General features: G+C 41.0%; 1 protein-coding gene across 1 annotated transcript in view; it reads left to right on the top strand.

Annotated features, from left to right (window-relative positions):
- Nucleotides 1–12649, top strand: part of SLC26A7 (solute carrier family 26 member 7) — a 70728-nt gene that overhangs the window by 34957 nt on the left and 23122 nt on the right. The window contains exons 5-8 of the mRNA XM_066625594.1: nt 4037–4189; nt 4899–4981; nt 7611–7758; nt 9312–9425. Coding sequence (XP_066481691.1) covers nt 4037–4189; nt 4899–4981; nt 7611–7758; nt 9312–9425 — 498 coding nt within the window. The remainder of the gene's footprint in view (nt 1–4036; nt 4190–4898; nt 4982–7610; nt 7759–9311; nt 9426–12649) is intronic.

Here is a 12649-nt window from a genome sequence, read left to right as displayed (position 1 = left end):
GCCAAATCCTGGCCTCTGTTCCCTGGCCTAATGCGGCTGCACAGATAAACTTGGACTTGTGACAGCTATCAAATGGGTACAGGTCCAAGTTGACCCATAGTGGCCACTGGGGCTTACCCTGAGGCATGAAAACTAATGTTCCCTTACCCTCAGGAGGCCCTCTAGTGGTCAAAACTCCCCTGTGGGATACACTGGCAGCTGTGCCAGCACTGGTGCATTGCTGTGCAGGTTGTTAGGAATAGACTGTTAGTCAACTGCATCCTAGTTTGTGTGTGTATGTTTTTTCAACGTTGTTGCAAAATAAAATAAAGTTAATAATTTTAAAAAACCCACACATGTCCTCTCAAACTTAGGCTCCCTCCATATTTTTTAAAAGGAGCTCTCTCTTAAAAATTAGACCAATATTCCCATGTGTGTGTCAGCACATTTGAATATTTTGGGAGAGGGGCCAGTGTTGCCAACCAGAGCACCATGCAATATAATTTGGTAATCTGAGTTGCCATGGTATTAATTTTATATGAAAAATAGAGTTAAGTAATTATATGCAGCTTAGCAGGCACAACTACTCAGCTAAAAAACAAATTTGGCAACTTTGGTTATTTCTTAAAGAAAAAAAACTAATTTTGCCTTTTCGTCTAAGCACATTGCTTAATTCTTTGGTGTCTTTTTCACAGCCTCCACTTTTTCTCAGCCTCCTTTTTGGCATGAACACCCCTAGGGCTACAAAGCAAAAGTCAAGACTGTTAATTAAGATAGAATAGGAAAGTCATAATGAAAGCAAGTTCATAACATATTTTCTTTTCTAGAATGATTGTCATTAAATATGAGCAAAGGAGATGCATAGCGAGAGAACAAATCTGCTCTGACAACCCCACAAGATACACAAGTGTCAAAGAAATTCTGTTGTAAATCATAATTTATAATGGATCACATCTAAAGTTCAACCACAGTGTTCTTGGTATATAAGTTTCATTTCACACGTTCCCTGTTTGGTACTGTTTATGCATCTTTGCTATCACAAATTGAGATAGTGGCATGTGGTTTTCCTAACATAATCTGCACATGGTATGTTTAGCATACCATGAGAGTGGTGCCTCTCACGAGGCATGGTCTGGCAAATGTGTGCTTGAACAATTACGTTAAATTATAGTTTCGGAGGAAGCACTGTAAGGAACTTCATTATAACAGGTCCAAAAAGACTGGTTATGTAAGATCACCACAGCATATAGGGAAGGGGCTTAACACATAGGTTCCATGCTATACTGTTATGGATAAATCTTATTTAGCTCCTGCCTGCAGTTCAGTAAATAAATGCAGGCTTGGAGCTTTGCATTTCTTGATTGCGTGGAGGTGGGAAGATTAATGTGTTAGAGGGTGCACAGTGCTTACTCTAATGGGCTGTGAGTGCAGTGAGTGCCCGTATGTGTGGGTGCTGTACCCACACATTGGAAGGGTCTTGGTGTGTGTATATTTTACAGTTTGGCTAGATCAGGCTGTACTTGGTTCCCTCCACATTCTTGAAAAAAATGCAGCAAATGAAGTATTGCAAATAATTCACCCGACTTTCCAACCCACTTTTCAGGACAAGGGCTGGCAGGGTGCCACCTGAGAGCAGGAATGCTGTGTTGCAAGTTTTCTGAAAACAAGGGAGAGTGAAAAATTATAAAGAAAAACCTGAATGTTCTCATTTAGAATCCGATCTCTTAATTTTTATGAACAATTTCCTTTATTTAGCAAGATGTTCAAGCCTTAGTTTTGACTTTTTTTTTGAAAGGCAACTTCATTCCCAAATCTGTGTTGCATTTGGCAGCCAAATGTTGGAGTGAAACCTCTGAAAAAAGTTTAATGCCTGTAAAATTGGATTGATGCACGCTCCAGTATTTTGACCAGTGTGTGTGTTTTAATAGCTGCACCCATTTAGGGATCTAGCCTTAATGGTTTGCCTTACACTATTTGCTGATGTGCTAACTTGCTGATGAACTGACTTCCTGCTCCTTCTTTAATTTGCACTGTTGCATTATACAGCTGCAATTTGAAAATCCATGAGAGTCCAATGTACTTCCGAACCACAATACACATAAAGGTTCTGTTCCCTTCAGTGTCAGAGGATGCTCTGCTTAGGCAGACCTATTATACTCATGGATCATTTCTCATCACTGAAGAGAATGGAACTTGTAGCTCTGCCCAGGAAGGCAGACCGTCATATCAGAACCTTCACTAGAGTCATGGAGTCATTGAATAGGGGTGTGGATATTGTAGTGAACTATTACCGTACAATTTGTGCCCAGGTATTATAGGAGATTTTTATTACAAGGTACCAATCCTATCTAACTCCATGCGTAGCAACGTAGTGGCACTGGCATGACATCTGCCGCATCCCACGAGGGCTGTCTCCAAATTGATCCATGGAGGCAGATCAGGTCTGAGAAGGGGGTCAGGATTTGGTGTGTGTTGCTGCCACCACCTATACTGCTCCCTCCTGGACCTGATCCATCCTCCTTCCTGCCTCAGACACCACCCCATTTATCCATTTATCTTTTATGTCACCAAACTATGGAACTCTGTAGAGGTCTGAGTAAAGTGCAGGAACACACACCAAGGCTTCTTGTTTTTTCACTGACTGTGTTTGAGGTTTGCTTCTTGTCTTTCCAGTTTGGTTAGCACTTAATAGGTGGCATGGGGAAAATTACCTTATAGAAAAGGTACCATCGGGCACAAAGGTTGGGTACTACCGGTGCTGTGCCTTTCAAGGGGACCAGCGAGAACATTTTAGCAGCAGCCCACTTCCCAGGTGGATTGCTACTGGGAAATCAGTAACAACCAACAGAAAAATGATATGGGTGTGTGTGTGTAATAATCCAGAAAAATTATGGCCCGCCATTATTTCAGTAAAAGTATAGTTGCTCAACATGTACTAGTGGATGTGGACTGGCTTCAACAAAAGACAGATGTTTGAAATCAGCTGGCAAGTCATTTGAGTATGTCACCATTAAGCAGTTGATGGTGGGACTTAGTCTGGTGCTCATTTCTTGCTTACTAGCTGCTCTTTGAATCTGTCTTCTGGTAGCTTCCCAGGCACTGATGATGACTTTGCAAACATTCTGACATGACATTCCAAGTTTCTCTCTTTCTTCCGAGTCAGTCACAGCTCCTGGTGGGGCACTGAGCCAAAGCCACATGCTCCCTGCTACAGTCCTTATTTCTGGGCAGCCATGGTGTTCTTCCTGCCAAGTCCCAAGCCATCTAGTATAACATCTTCATTGTTTGATTATATAAGTACAAACATGGGGGCACAGACTGTGGTTTCATTGCCAACCCTGCCAAATGTATGACTCATCTGCAGAATGCTGTCCCTCACAGATGTTAATCAAAGGATGAAAAAGACAGCTTGAAAAACCTGTTATGTATTTCTGTGACAGATGCCACCATGTGAAACAATCTTATCTAGGGAAGCCATCAAAATCCAGAAATATCTAGATTTTAAAACTGGATTCTTGACCCTGCCCGCTCTTTTGAGTTGACATTTTGGACTATTCAGGGTGGGCTAGTGTCTGAGGAAAGTGATGAAAGGATCTAGAAACTGCTCCCTCCCTCTGTTAAAATCTGGTATGAGGAAATGAATTGATGACGTCATTGACTTGAAACCATGCTTTTCATGGCTGTGGCTTTTCAGGGAGAACTAATCCAAAAATAATCTGAACTGATCAATTTTCTGAAAATGTGGTTGTTTTGTGATGTTTGTTTTAATACAGCCAACATTTACCTTTTTTTTTTTTGGCATTCCTTGTTTATGGGGTACTATTTAGGGTGCTGCCTCAAGCACTGGAGATCTTAGGCCAGTCCTGAATGCCATTTATACAGTGCATACATATATGCCTTCAGGAATTAGTTCCCAAATTGTGGATGGGGCAAGAGTGGGGGCAGGAGAGACTGGGACCTCTTATTAGACTGGGACCTCTTATTAGAGAACGTGGGATGCAGCATTAAGCATTTGTTATTAATCTGTCTTCTCCTCTTCAACCTTAAATCACTTTAGATTTATGCCTACATCTTTGAAAACATCAAGTCCATTCAATTGGAAGCTTTGCTGCTGTCTGTGCTAAGCATTGTGATCCTTGTTCTTGTCAAAGAACTGAATGAGAAATTTAAAGCAAAAATTAAAGTGGTTCTTCCAATCGATCTGGTTTTGGTATGTATGAAATTTGGTTTTGTTTCACACTTGTTAATCTGCTGGAGCTGGTAGTGCTTGACATTTATTTAGTGCAGAGCTAATCTGAATGGTTCTACAATTTAGTTAATGGTTTGAACAGATTAGATAAAGACAGGTGTACTGTTTTCTCATAAGATCTTGACCTTAGAACAGTATTACGTAAATACTGCCAGAAAGGGGGAAAAAACCAATAGATTTAGTTCTGTTCTGAGGATTATAAATAAGTATTTAGGCTTATTAATTGTAGCCAGGCAAGATTATGATGGTTCAATTGTGTATGTTTTCAAAATAGCAAAGTAATTACAGTATCTACTGTTTTAAATTATGATGATAATCTGAATTTACCTGAACTGTAAATGTGTAATGGGGCCTGGCTTACTGCCATGGAAGTTTAATGCAAGCTCGATATCCGTCACATGCAAATTCCATCACATATAAATATTCCCTGATTTAATTTCAGTGGATGTAAGAAATCCTAATATGACAAAGAACAAACTCTGAGCTATACAAGCTTCCCAGCTTTGCAACCTATAGTGCAATCATGGCTATTCCATAGGCACATTTCTCTTCCACTGTGTTTTTGTTTACAAAGGAAGAACGAGGCTACTACCAAAAGGGGAATGATATATTTTTATTTCTATTTGACCTCTTCCAGGGCACTAAATGTGTGTTGTTGCTTGCTTAATAGATAATTGCTACCTCTGCTGCCTGTTACTATGCTGACATGGAGTACAGCTATGGCCTGGAAGTTGTGGGACATATTCCAGAAGGGTAACGTGTTCTTTATATGCTTGTATGTATATGTATCTTCAGTATGTTTTATGTTTTATATTTTAAAATAATTGTTAACATATCCTCAACCAACTGGATGATTAGGGGGGTTGGGAGGGGGAGAATGAAATGATGCAGTCTGCATTTATGTGACTATATCATGAAGCTTCTCATGGAAAAAACGCAATGATTTAAAAAGACAAGGAAAATATTAATTCTATTCTCAACTTCCCTTTCCCATGCTGAGAATGTGTAAACGTGTTGTGGATCACTCCAGTTTGCCCTGCCTATGTTGATCCACTGACTTTGCTCTGACCTCTACATGTTCACTGGAAGTCAAGAACGGACGCTTTGTGCATTTAACTGCATGCATGTTTGGGAATCATTGCATCAGGATTCCTGATGGCATCCAGATCCTTTGCACATGCAGCTGTTCTGACATTCCATTGTGAGACCTGTTTGCACATTCCAGTGAACACTTGAAGGACCAGAGAATGCAATCCTATTCAACATATGAGTGCATCTTCATTAAATAATGTAGACCAGAGAGCATATTTTGATCCTGATCACTGAAAGATACAAATGCTGCCTAAAAAGGATTATTCTCAAATTAAGTTTAAATATAAAAAGTGGAGTAGATGGTGGTTTTGTGGATATAAAATTGGAAAATTCAGAACTGAGATTTCAATGCCTGCACTACATGGAAGCTGTTCATTCCACATATTTAATATTGCACAGTTGTATCTGTGATAAGCTATTTTCCTCTTGGAACTTTGAATGAGATTGCTGTCCTTTCCTTGCCATGTTTCAGCTTGGTGCTGGGGTAGGGTAACACTCCCCCCCCCTCCCCACCCAAAAAATGGCACTTGGCTTTATAGAAGCATGTTTGACTTTCCTTGAAACTGGATGAGAAAAACTTGAGAAGAACCCTGAAATTCATTTCTAATTTCACTTTTTCAGAATGTCAGTGCCAACTCTTTGCTGGGTTTTACATCAAGAATGGAAGATGGAACTTCTATGTTCCATCTGAGAATGGAACAGTTCAATCTTAGAATTCAGTTCAATCTTAGAATCTTAGAATCCATCTGTTCAATCTTAGAATTGAAAAGACCAAAAAGCCATCTAATCTAATCTCCTTGCCATCTCATCCAAACCTTGTATGAGAAATATTTTCTTTTGTCTGTCCTAACTCTCCCAACACTCAATTTTAGTGGATGTCCCCTGGTTCTGGTATTATGTGAGAGTGTAAACAGCATCTCTCTATCCACTTTATCCTTCCCCTGCATAATTTTGTATGTCTCAATCATGTCCCCCTTCAGGTGTCTCTTTTCTAGGCTGAAGAGGCCCAAACGCCATAGCCTTTCCTCATAAGGAAGGTGCCCCAGCCCAGTAATCATTTTAGTCGCTCTCTTTTGCACCTTTTCCACCAGGCCTGGTGACTTATTGATCTTTCTATCAATGAGGTCTGAAACATCTTCTCTTTCAACCTCTATCTGACTAAACTTTTGGAGTCATTTGGAGCTACCTGCTGTGACTGTATCATTATGCAGTACATATATTCCCTGTAACCCACTACAACCTGAATCATACATTCTAATCTCATACCAGATTCGTTCATTGGACTCACTTAGGAGATGTTCCAAGTAGATTGTAGTTAGAAACAAGAATAAATGTGCAAGCCATCATTAAAAAAATTTATTTCTGCATTAAAATAAATGCCTGTTATTCCAGTGTCCCCTCTACTCCTCCTTCAGAATGTTTATCTGCTTGCAAATCCTGGCTGTGCTTGTCTAAAAAATTCTGAAAATGTTTTGCTAGTTCAGGTGCCATCGGCGCTATCAGTCATGTGGGGTGACTAGTTCTATTGACAGAGATAATCAAGTTAGCTTAAGGTGATTTCACACATTAGGTCTCAGCAAACCTTGCCACCAAGTGGGGATCATAGCTCTTTGAGCTCTGGCTCTTTGAGAAGCATACTTTTATGATACACATGTTTGCCACATACATGCTGCTGTACAGTTCTAGGCATCCACTTAAAAGTCTTACAACAGTGGTTCCCAAACTGTGGTTCTGGACCCACTGGTAGGTCGCTGCCTGATTTTTGGTGGGCCCCATAGCAGCTGAGCAGAGTGTCCAATGAAAATATAGGCGATGGAAAGATCAGATAACTAATTGCCTCAAGCCCTGAGGCTATTCAGAAATCATATAGCTACTAATCGGCCTCAGCTCCTGCAGTTTGCAAGATACCTGCTAATTGCCCTCCAAAGAGCTCAGTTCCTGCAGTTTGCAAGTATGTGTAAATAAAGGGAGATAAATGTTTGGGCAGCTTTTAGGGGTGGTTATTACTGTAAATAATTAATAGATGACTTTTTAAAGCCATTATTCATATGTGCAAAAGATAATGTGTGAAAAGGCCCTCATAATTTAAATACTGCATGCTTGCAAATGTAATGTAACTTGCATAGGTGCAATGGCCTTGTGTTTCAGCAAAGATGAGTCCTTGTGGCTGTCATATTTTGAGCTTGTAGAACCGACAACATTTTTCTTAATTTGGGTAGTAACTTTTGTCACTCCTGACACATTCACCTTGTAATTCTAGAACAACATAGAATTCTCTTTACTTTTACAGGATACCACTTCCACAATCTCCACCAATGAGTATACTTCCTGAAGTAGTTACAGAAGCATTTGGAGTGGCATTAGTGGGTTACGTAGCATCACTAGCCCTGGCCCAGGCCTCTGCTAAGAAGTTCAACTACTCTGTGGATGATAACCAGGTAAACATTTTTATTCCCCATTTCTGCAAACACCAGAATGCAGGGCTTTTTTTGTAATGGAATGGACTGGAACGTTGTTCCGGCACCTTTTTCCCCCCTCCTCCCTGCCCCCACCTTTTTTCCCTCCCTGCGCTGCCCCCGCCCTGCACTGCTGGGTATGGAGGGATTCGAACCTCCAACCTTGTGCTCCACAGCCCAGCACTCTCTCCATTGGGCTATAGGAAAGCCTATAGTTAAAGTGCATAACTAATATATAAGGTCTTGAGCCCATCTGGTGGCCATCAGCGCCTCAAGTATTAGTTCCAAACACTTTGAGCCTAAGAGCTCTTATGGCTCAATTGCTAAAGTGCTGGTCTGTGGAGCCAGAGGCTAGGGGTTCAAATCCCTATGAGGAATAAATTTTTTTTTTAGGTGGGGAGGTGCTCCATGGCTGCAAAATATAAAGGTTGGTTGCCAGTTGCCAAAAGGGGGGCCAGTTGAGGCTGCAAAACTCCTCAAAGTTCAGTCCCAGGCTTTGGGACCAACTTTTATATTTTGCAGCCATGGAGCACCTCCCCACCTAAAAAAAATAAAAATAAGAAAAATTATTCCTCATAGGGATGTGAACCCCTCCACAAATGGAGAGGGTTTCCTATAGCCCAATGGAGCCCCTCCCCACCTAAAAAAAATGGGGTGTTTCACTCCAGCTGTGGCAGGAGTGCTTTTGCTATCAGGGAGCTCACACGGGATGGACGTGTGTGTGTGTGTGTGTGTTTGTGTGTGTGTGTGTGTGTGTGTGTGTGTGTGTAGTTATTGACTACGTCTAGTTGTATCTTATTACTTATTTCTCCGACAAAAAATGGTTTAAAAATAAATAAATAAATAAATAAATAAATAAATAAATATTAACAAGTTGTGAGTTCCTGCACTTTTTTTTTTTTTACAAAAAAAGCACTGCCAGAATGTATTGATGAATGTATTCTAAATGGGGATCTACTGGAAGAGTTAATTTAAAAAGCTCAAAACGAAACCTGATCCTAGAAATGAAAAGGAAGCAGTTATTAGAAGCATTATCCAGTAGGTGTCAAGTCATGCTTGCACATGGCATTGCACACATGTTCTATGTGTCATTGCAATACCAAGGGATTTCCCCAATATTCTCCCAGTGACAGTTATGGCAGCTTGCGGTGTTAGGAAAAAGTTGGTATCTCTTCAACAGAACTGCTTTCCTAAGGGAAGATACTCAGAGCTCCTGAAACAAATGAACCATATTTGCACACCATGTGAAAGAGAAATAACCTCAGCAAGTCCTAGCTTTTGTAGCTCAAGAAATGCTGTTTGTTCTCATGTTCCTGCTTTGGCAAACCTTGTCTGAATAGTTCAAGTGAGCAGTTAGCATTCTTGTTATTATGAAAGTTTGTTTAAACTATTCAACAGCATGTTCCCACAGACCTGCCTCTAACTTTCCTTGTTAGCATGTATATGGAGAAGTGATTTGCTGCCTAGGAGTGTTAACATAACAGAAACAACAGAGAAACAATATATTTGTTTTTGTTTTTTCTAAAACTTTCTAGGAGTTCTTGGCTCACGGGCTCAGCAATGTGATTCCTTCGTTTTTATTTTGCATACCAAGTGCTGCGGCCATGGGGCGTACCGCACTTCTGTACAGCACTGGAGCAAAAACGCAGGTAATCTTTTCTTGTTTGATTCGTTGGTTGGCAACCTTTAGTCTCGAAAGACTATGGTATAAGCCTACAGCACCCAGTATTCCCAAGTGGTCTCCCATCCAAGTACTAACCAGGCCTGACCCTGCTTAGCTTCCAAGATCAGGGATGTGCAATTGTAACAGTTGCTGCAATGTAAGAATATTGGCCACCAGACTGTGCTCCCTCCATCATCATTCATGGTAGGTGCTTAAGGAATCCTTCATACCCACTTTAGGGAATGACATAGACCGGTGTTTGTCAACATTTGTCCTCTGCTTTATCACTTCACATGATTCACTTATTTGAAGTACCACTGGAAGTAACTGGTGATGACATCGTTGCCAGTTACTTCTGGGTTGGAAGACCTGATGTAATAAAACACTAGTAAGAGGCTCAAGGTGGACAGGAGGGCTTTTTTGAGCATGGAAAAAAACATGCTTTGTTTTTGTTTGTTTGCTTTCTTCATTGTATTGTGTTCTGATCTCGCTGCCAGGCAGCATATCCAGGGGTCCTGCGAGTACCATCGGACAGCACTGGTGGTACCTGTAACACTGGTTGTGAAGCACTGTCATCAGTCATTTGCTTCATTAATGACTTTGGTCAGTGAAGATGACCAGCCGCAGAAATGGATGTAACGTTTTCTTATCAAACACAAGGAGAATGACATTACAGGAAAAAGATATGGGGAGCTGGCCCTTCTAACCTTCAGTGGAACTTACTCCCAGATAACAGTGTATAAGATTGTAACCTGGTGTAGGCGTTCTGTAATGAAAAAGGTAGCTGCCACTCTCTGTGCTTTCAGTTATGCACCACTGAGCTCCAACAGAAGATCAAGAACCTGCAGCCTGGGTATGCACTTCGTATGACTCCTATATGATCTGTAGTCATGTTCCCATTTTCTACACTTTACATGCATTTTATGCTAGTGGCTGCCAGAGTTGCTGGCACCATAGCATGCATTTACACTGTACTGGTGCAGTAATCCTGATTTGCTCGAATGAGTCATTACAGTTTTTTATGTGCTAGGGCTGTGGTTCGTGGAGTCAGGTTTTGGCATAAATTAAAACAAAAAAACTTCCATGTCACTCTGTGCTTGCTTGCTGGTTGTGGTAAAAGTTGGCACATTCAATTCCTTCAGAGCAGACTCTGTTGTTGTTGTTTACACTCGATTCCCAACCACATAAATTTATTCAGTTAGGAGGAACATGTCCTTGGGCAGAAGAATTCCAAAGTATAATGCACTAAGGGATGTGAGTGAAGAATAATTCAGTCACTTGAGAAGTACCATTCTTCCTATTTGGGGCAAAACTTCCTTGGTTTGCAATTGAATTTCATGCTTAGTGTTTTGATTCCCAGATCCTATCTCATCTAGGTTTCTCTCTACAATAATGATTGCTATGGATTCAAAAGCAGTAGAATGCATTTCTGAACATCAGGGCTGCAGTCTTCTTAGTAATTTTACTTAATTATAAATGTCACAGGTGAAGAACTTTGGTGGACATTGGAGGGTGTGGCAAAGTCCTCATTTGGGATCAGGGCTGCTAAAAGTGGCAATAAAGGAGAGCGTCTTTCCCCATACTTTGCAGTGCCTAACTGTGCATGAACTGATAACTGATGTTAGTTAGGAAGACCAACCTAGCAAAGGTAGCTTTTCAAAACGTTTTCTGGATACAGAATAATTGAGAATAATCTTGTGTTACCTGGTTCCCCTGATTATGAGCCCTGGGCCTGATCCAGCAGGGCTTATGATCTTATAATGTAAGTCAAAATCTCAAAGCAGCAATGGAATGTTGCCTAGGACGTTGTGATTTATTATGGATTATCTATTGGTTTTATGGCATTTTAGCACCTCTGATCCCTTCTGTTGATATGAGTCAATGTAGGCCTTTCCCTGTCAGATATTTTAACTGGGAGAGGATGATTGCACTCACTTCTTAAAGAGATATCATGATGACATGGGGAAAAATTAGTACTTGGTTTATCCTGGGACTCCTGTGCTCATTCGTGTGTGCATTAAACACTCTTAGGAAGCCTTCCAAGTGTGTCTCCATGCTCAAACAACTGATGTCTTTCTCCTCCCAGTTCTATGCATAGATAGTTCTCTCTGACTGAAGGAAAAAAAATTACTTGCCCTTTTGCCTCTGCTACGGAAAACCCTGAAACATAAGTGAAGGGAGTGGCACATAGCCAATGACTGGGATTAGCCATAATGGACAGAGTCAACAAAAAAGAAAGACGACACTGGTGGTGTGATTTCAGAGACGTAGACACAAAGTGCATAAAAACCCTAATTAAAAACTCTCAAGGGAGTGGCATCAGGATACAGGTATCTCTTTGTCTTGTGTGCTCCCAGAGTCATCTGGTGGGCCACTATGAGATACAGGAAACTGGACTAGATTGGCCTAGTAAGGTTCTTGTGCTCTTACAAACCAAATCAGTCCTCCGTTTTGGCAATCAGAGCTGATCAGTAATCCACATGGTCCTTCCATACACTAGATCCAATCATCGGACTATCATCAGACTATCATCAAACAATGAGAGGCTGCTTAATGACTGTCAGAAAGCAAAGAGAAAAGCAAAACACACTGTCAAAAATCAAAGAGAAATTACAGAAAAAGAGTGTCCCCACCCAAAGACAGAGCAGTCTGATCATAATATTCATTCATTCATTCATTCATTCATTCATTCATAGCCCAATTTTATCCAACTTTCCGGTACTGATGCGGCTGTGCCAACAGGGCATGTTCTGCATCCTGTGGTGGTGGAGGGAGTTATAGGGGCCTCCTCAAGGTAAAGGAACATTTGTTACCTTGGGGCTGCACTGTGGTGGTGTCAATGCTGGAAAGTTTGGCCCCTTTTCTTTTTTACTCCACTTTTCTCCCTAGTGGTCACCAAAAGCCGCATACAAAAACTCTAAAAGTATAAAAATAGTATACAAACAGCCAGTAGTAGTCCCCCAGTAATAAAAGAATAAAACAAGCAACATATAAAATACATAGCAAGAGAAAAACATATCCATAAAAATCCCAGCAGAACATCCAGTATACCAAGGATCAACTCAGGAGAGCTATAACAAATGCCCAATAACTACTTTTCCTGTATAGAAGAAGCTTTCAGAGTGGATTTGCAGCCGTGGGCAGGACCCCTGATTGGTTCTCCTGCCTGCCACTTCTCAGCATTCTCTACCCCCCCTCCCCCTGGACTTG

This window comes from Tiliqua scincoides, chromosome 4 (assembly GCF_035046505.1).
Source record: "Tiliqua scincoides isolate rTilSci1 chromosome 4, rTilSci1.hap2, whole genome shotgun sequence".
Taxonomy (NCBI): domain Eukaryota; kingdom Metazoa; phylum Chordata; class Lepidosauria; order Squamata; family Scincidae; genus Tiliqua; species Tiliqua scincoides.
The sequence above is the reverse complement of the archived record's forward strand: the minus strand, read 5'-3'. Positions and strand labels throughout refer to the sequence as shown.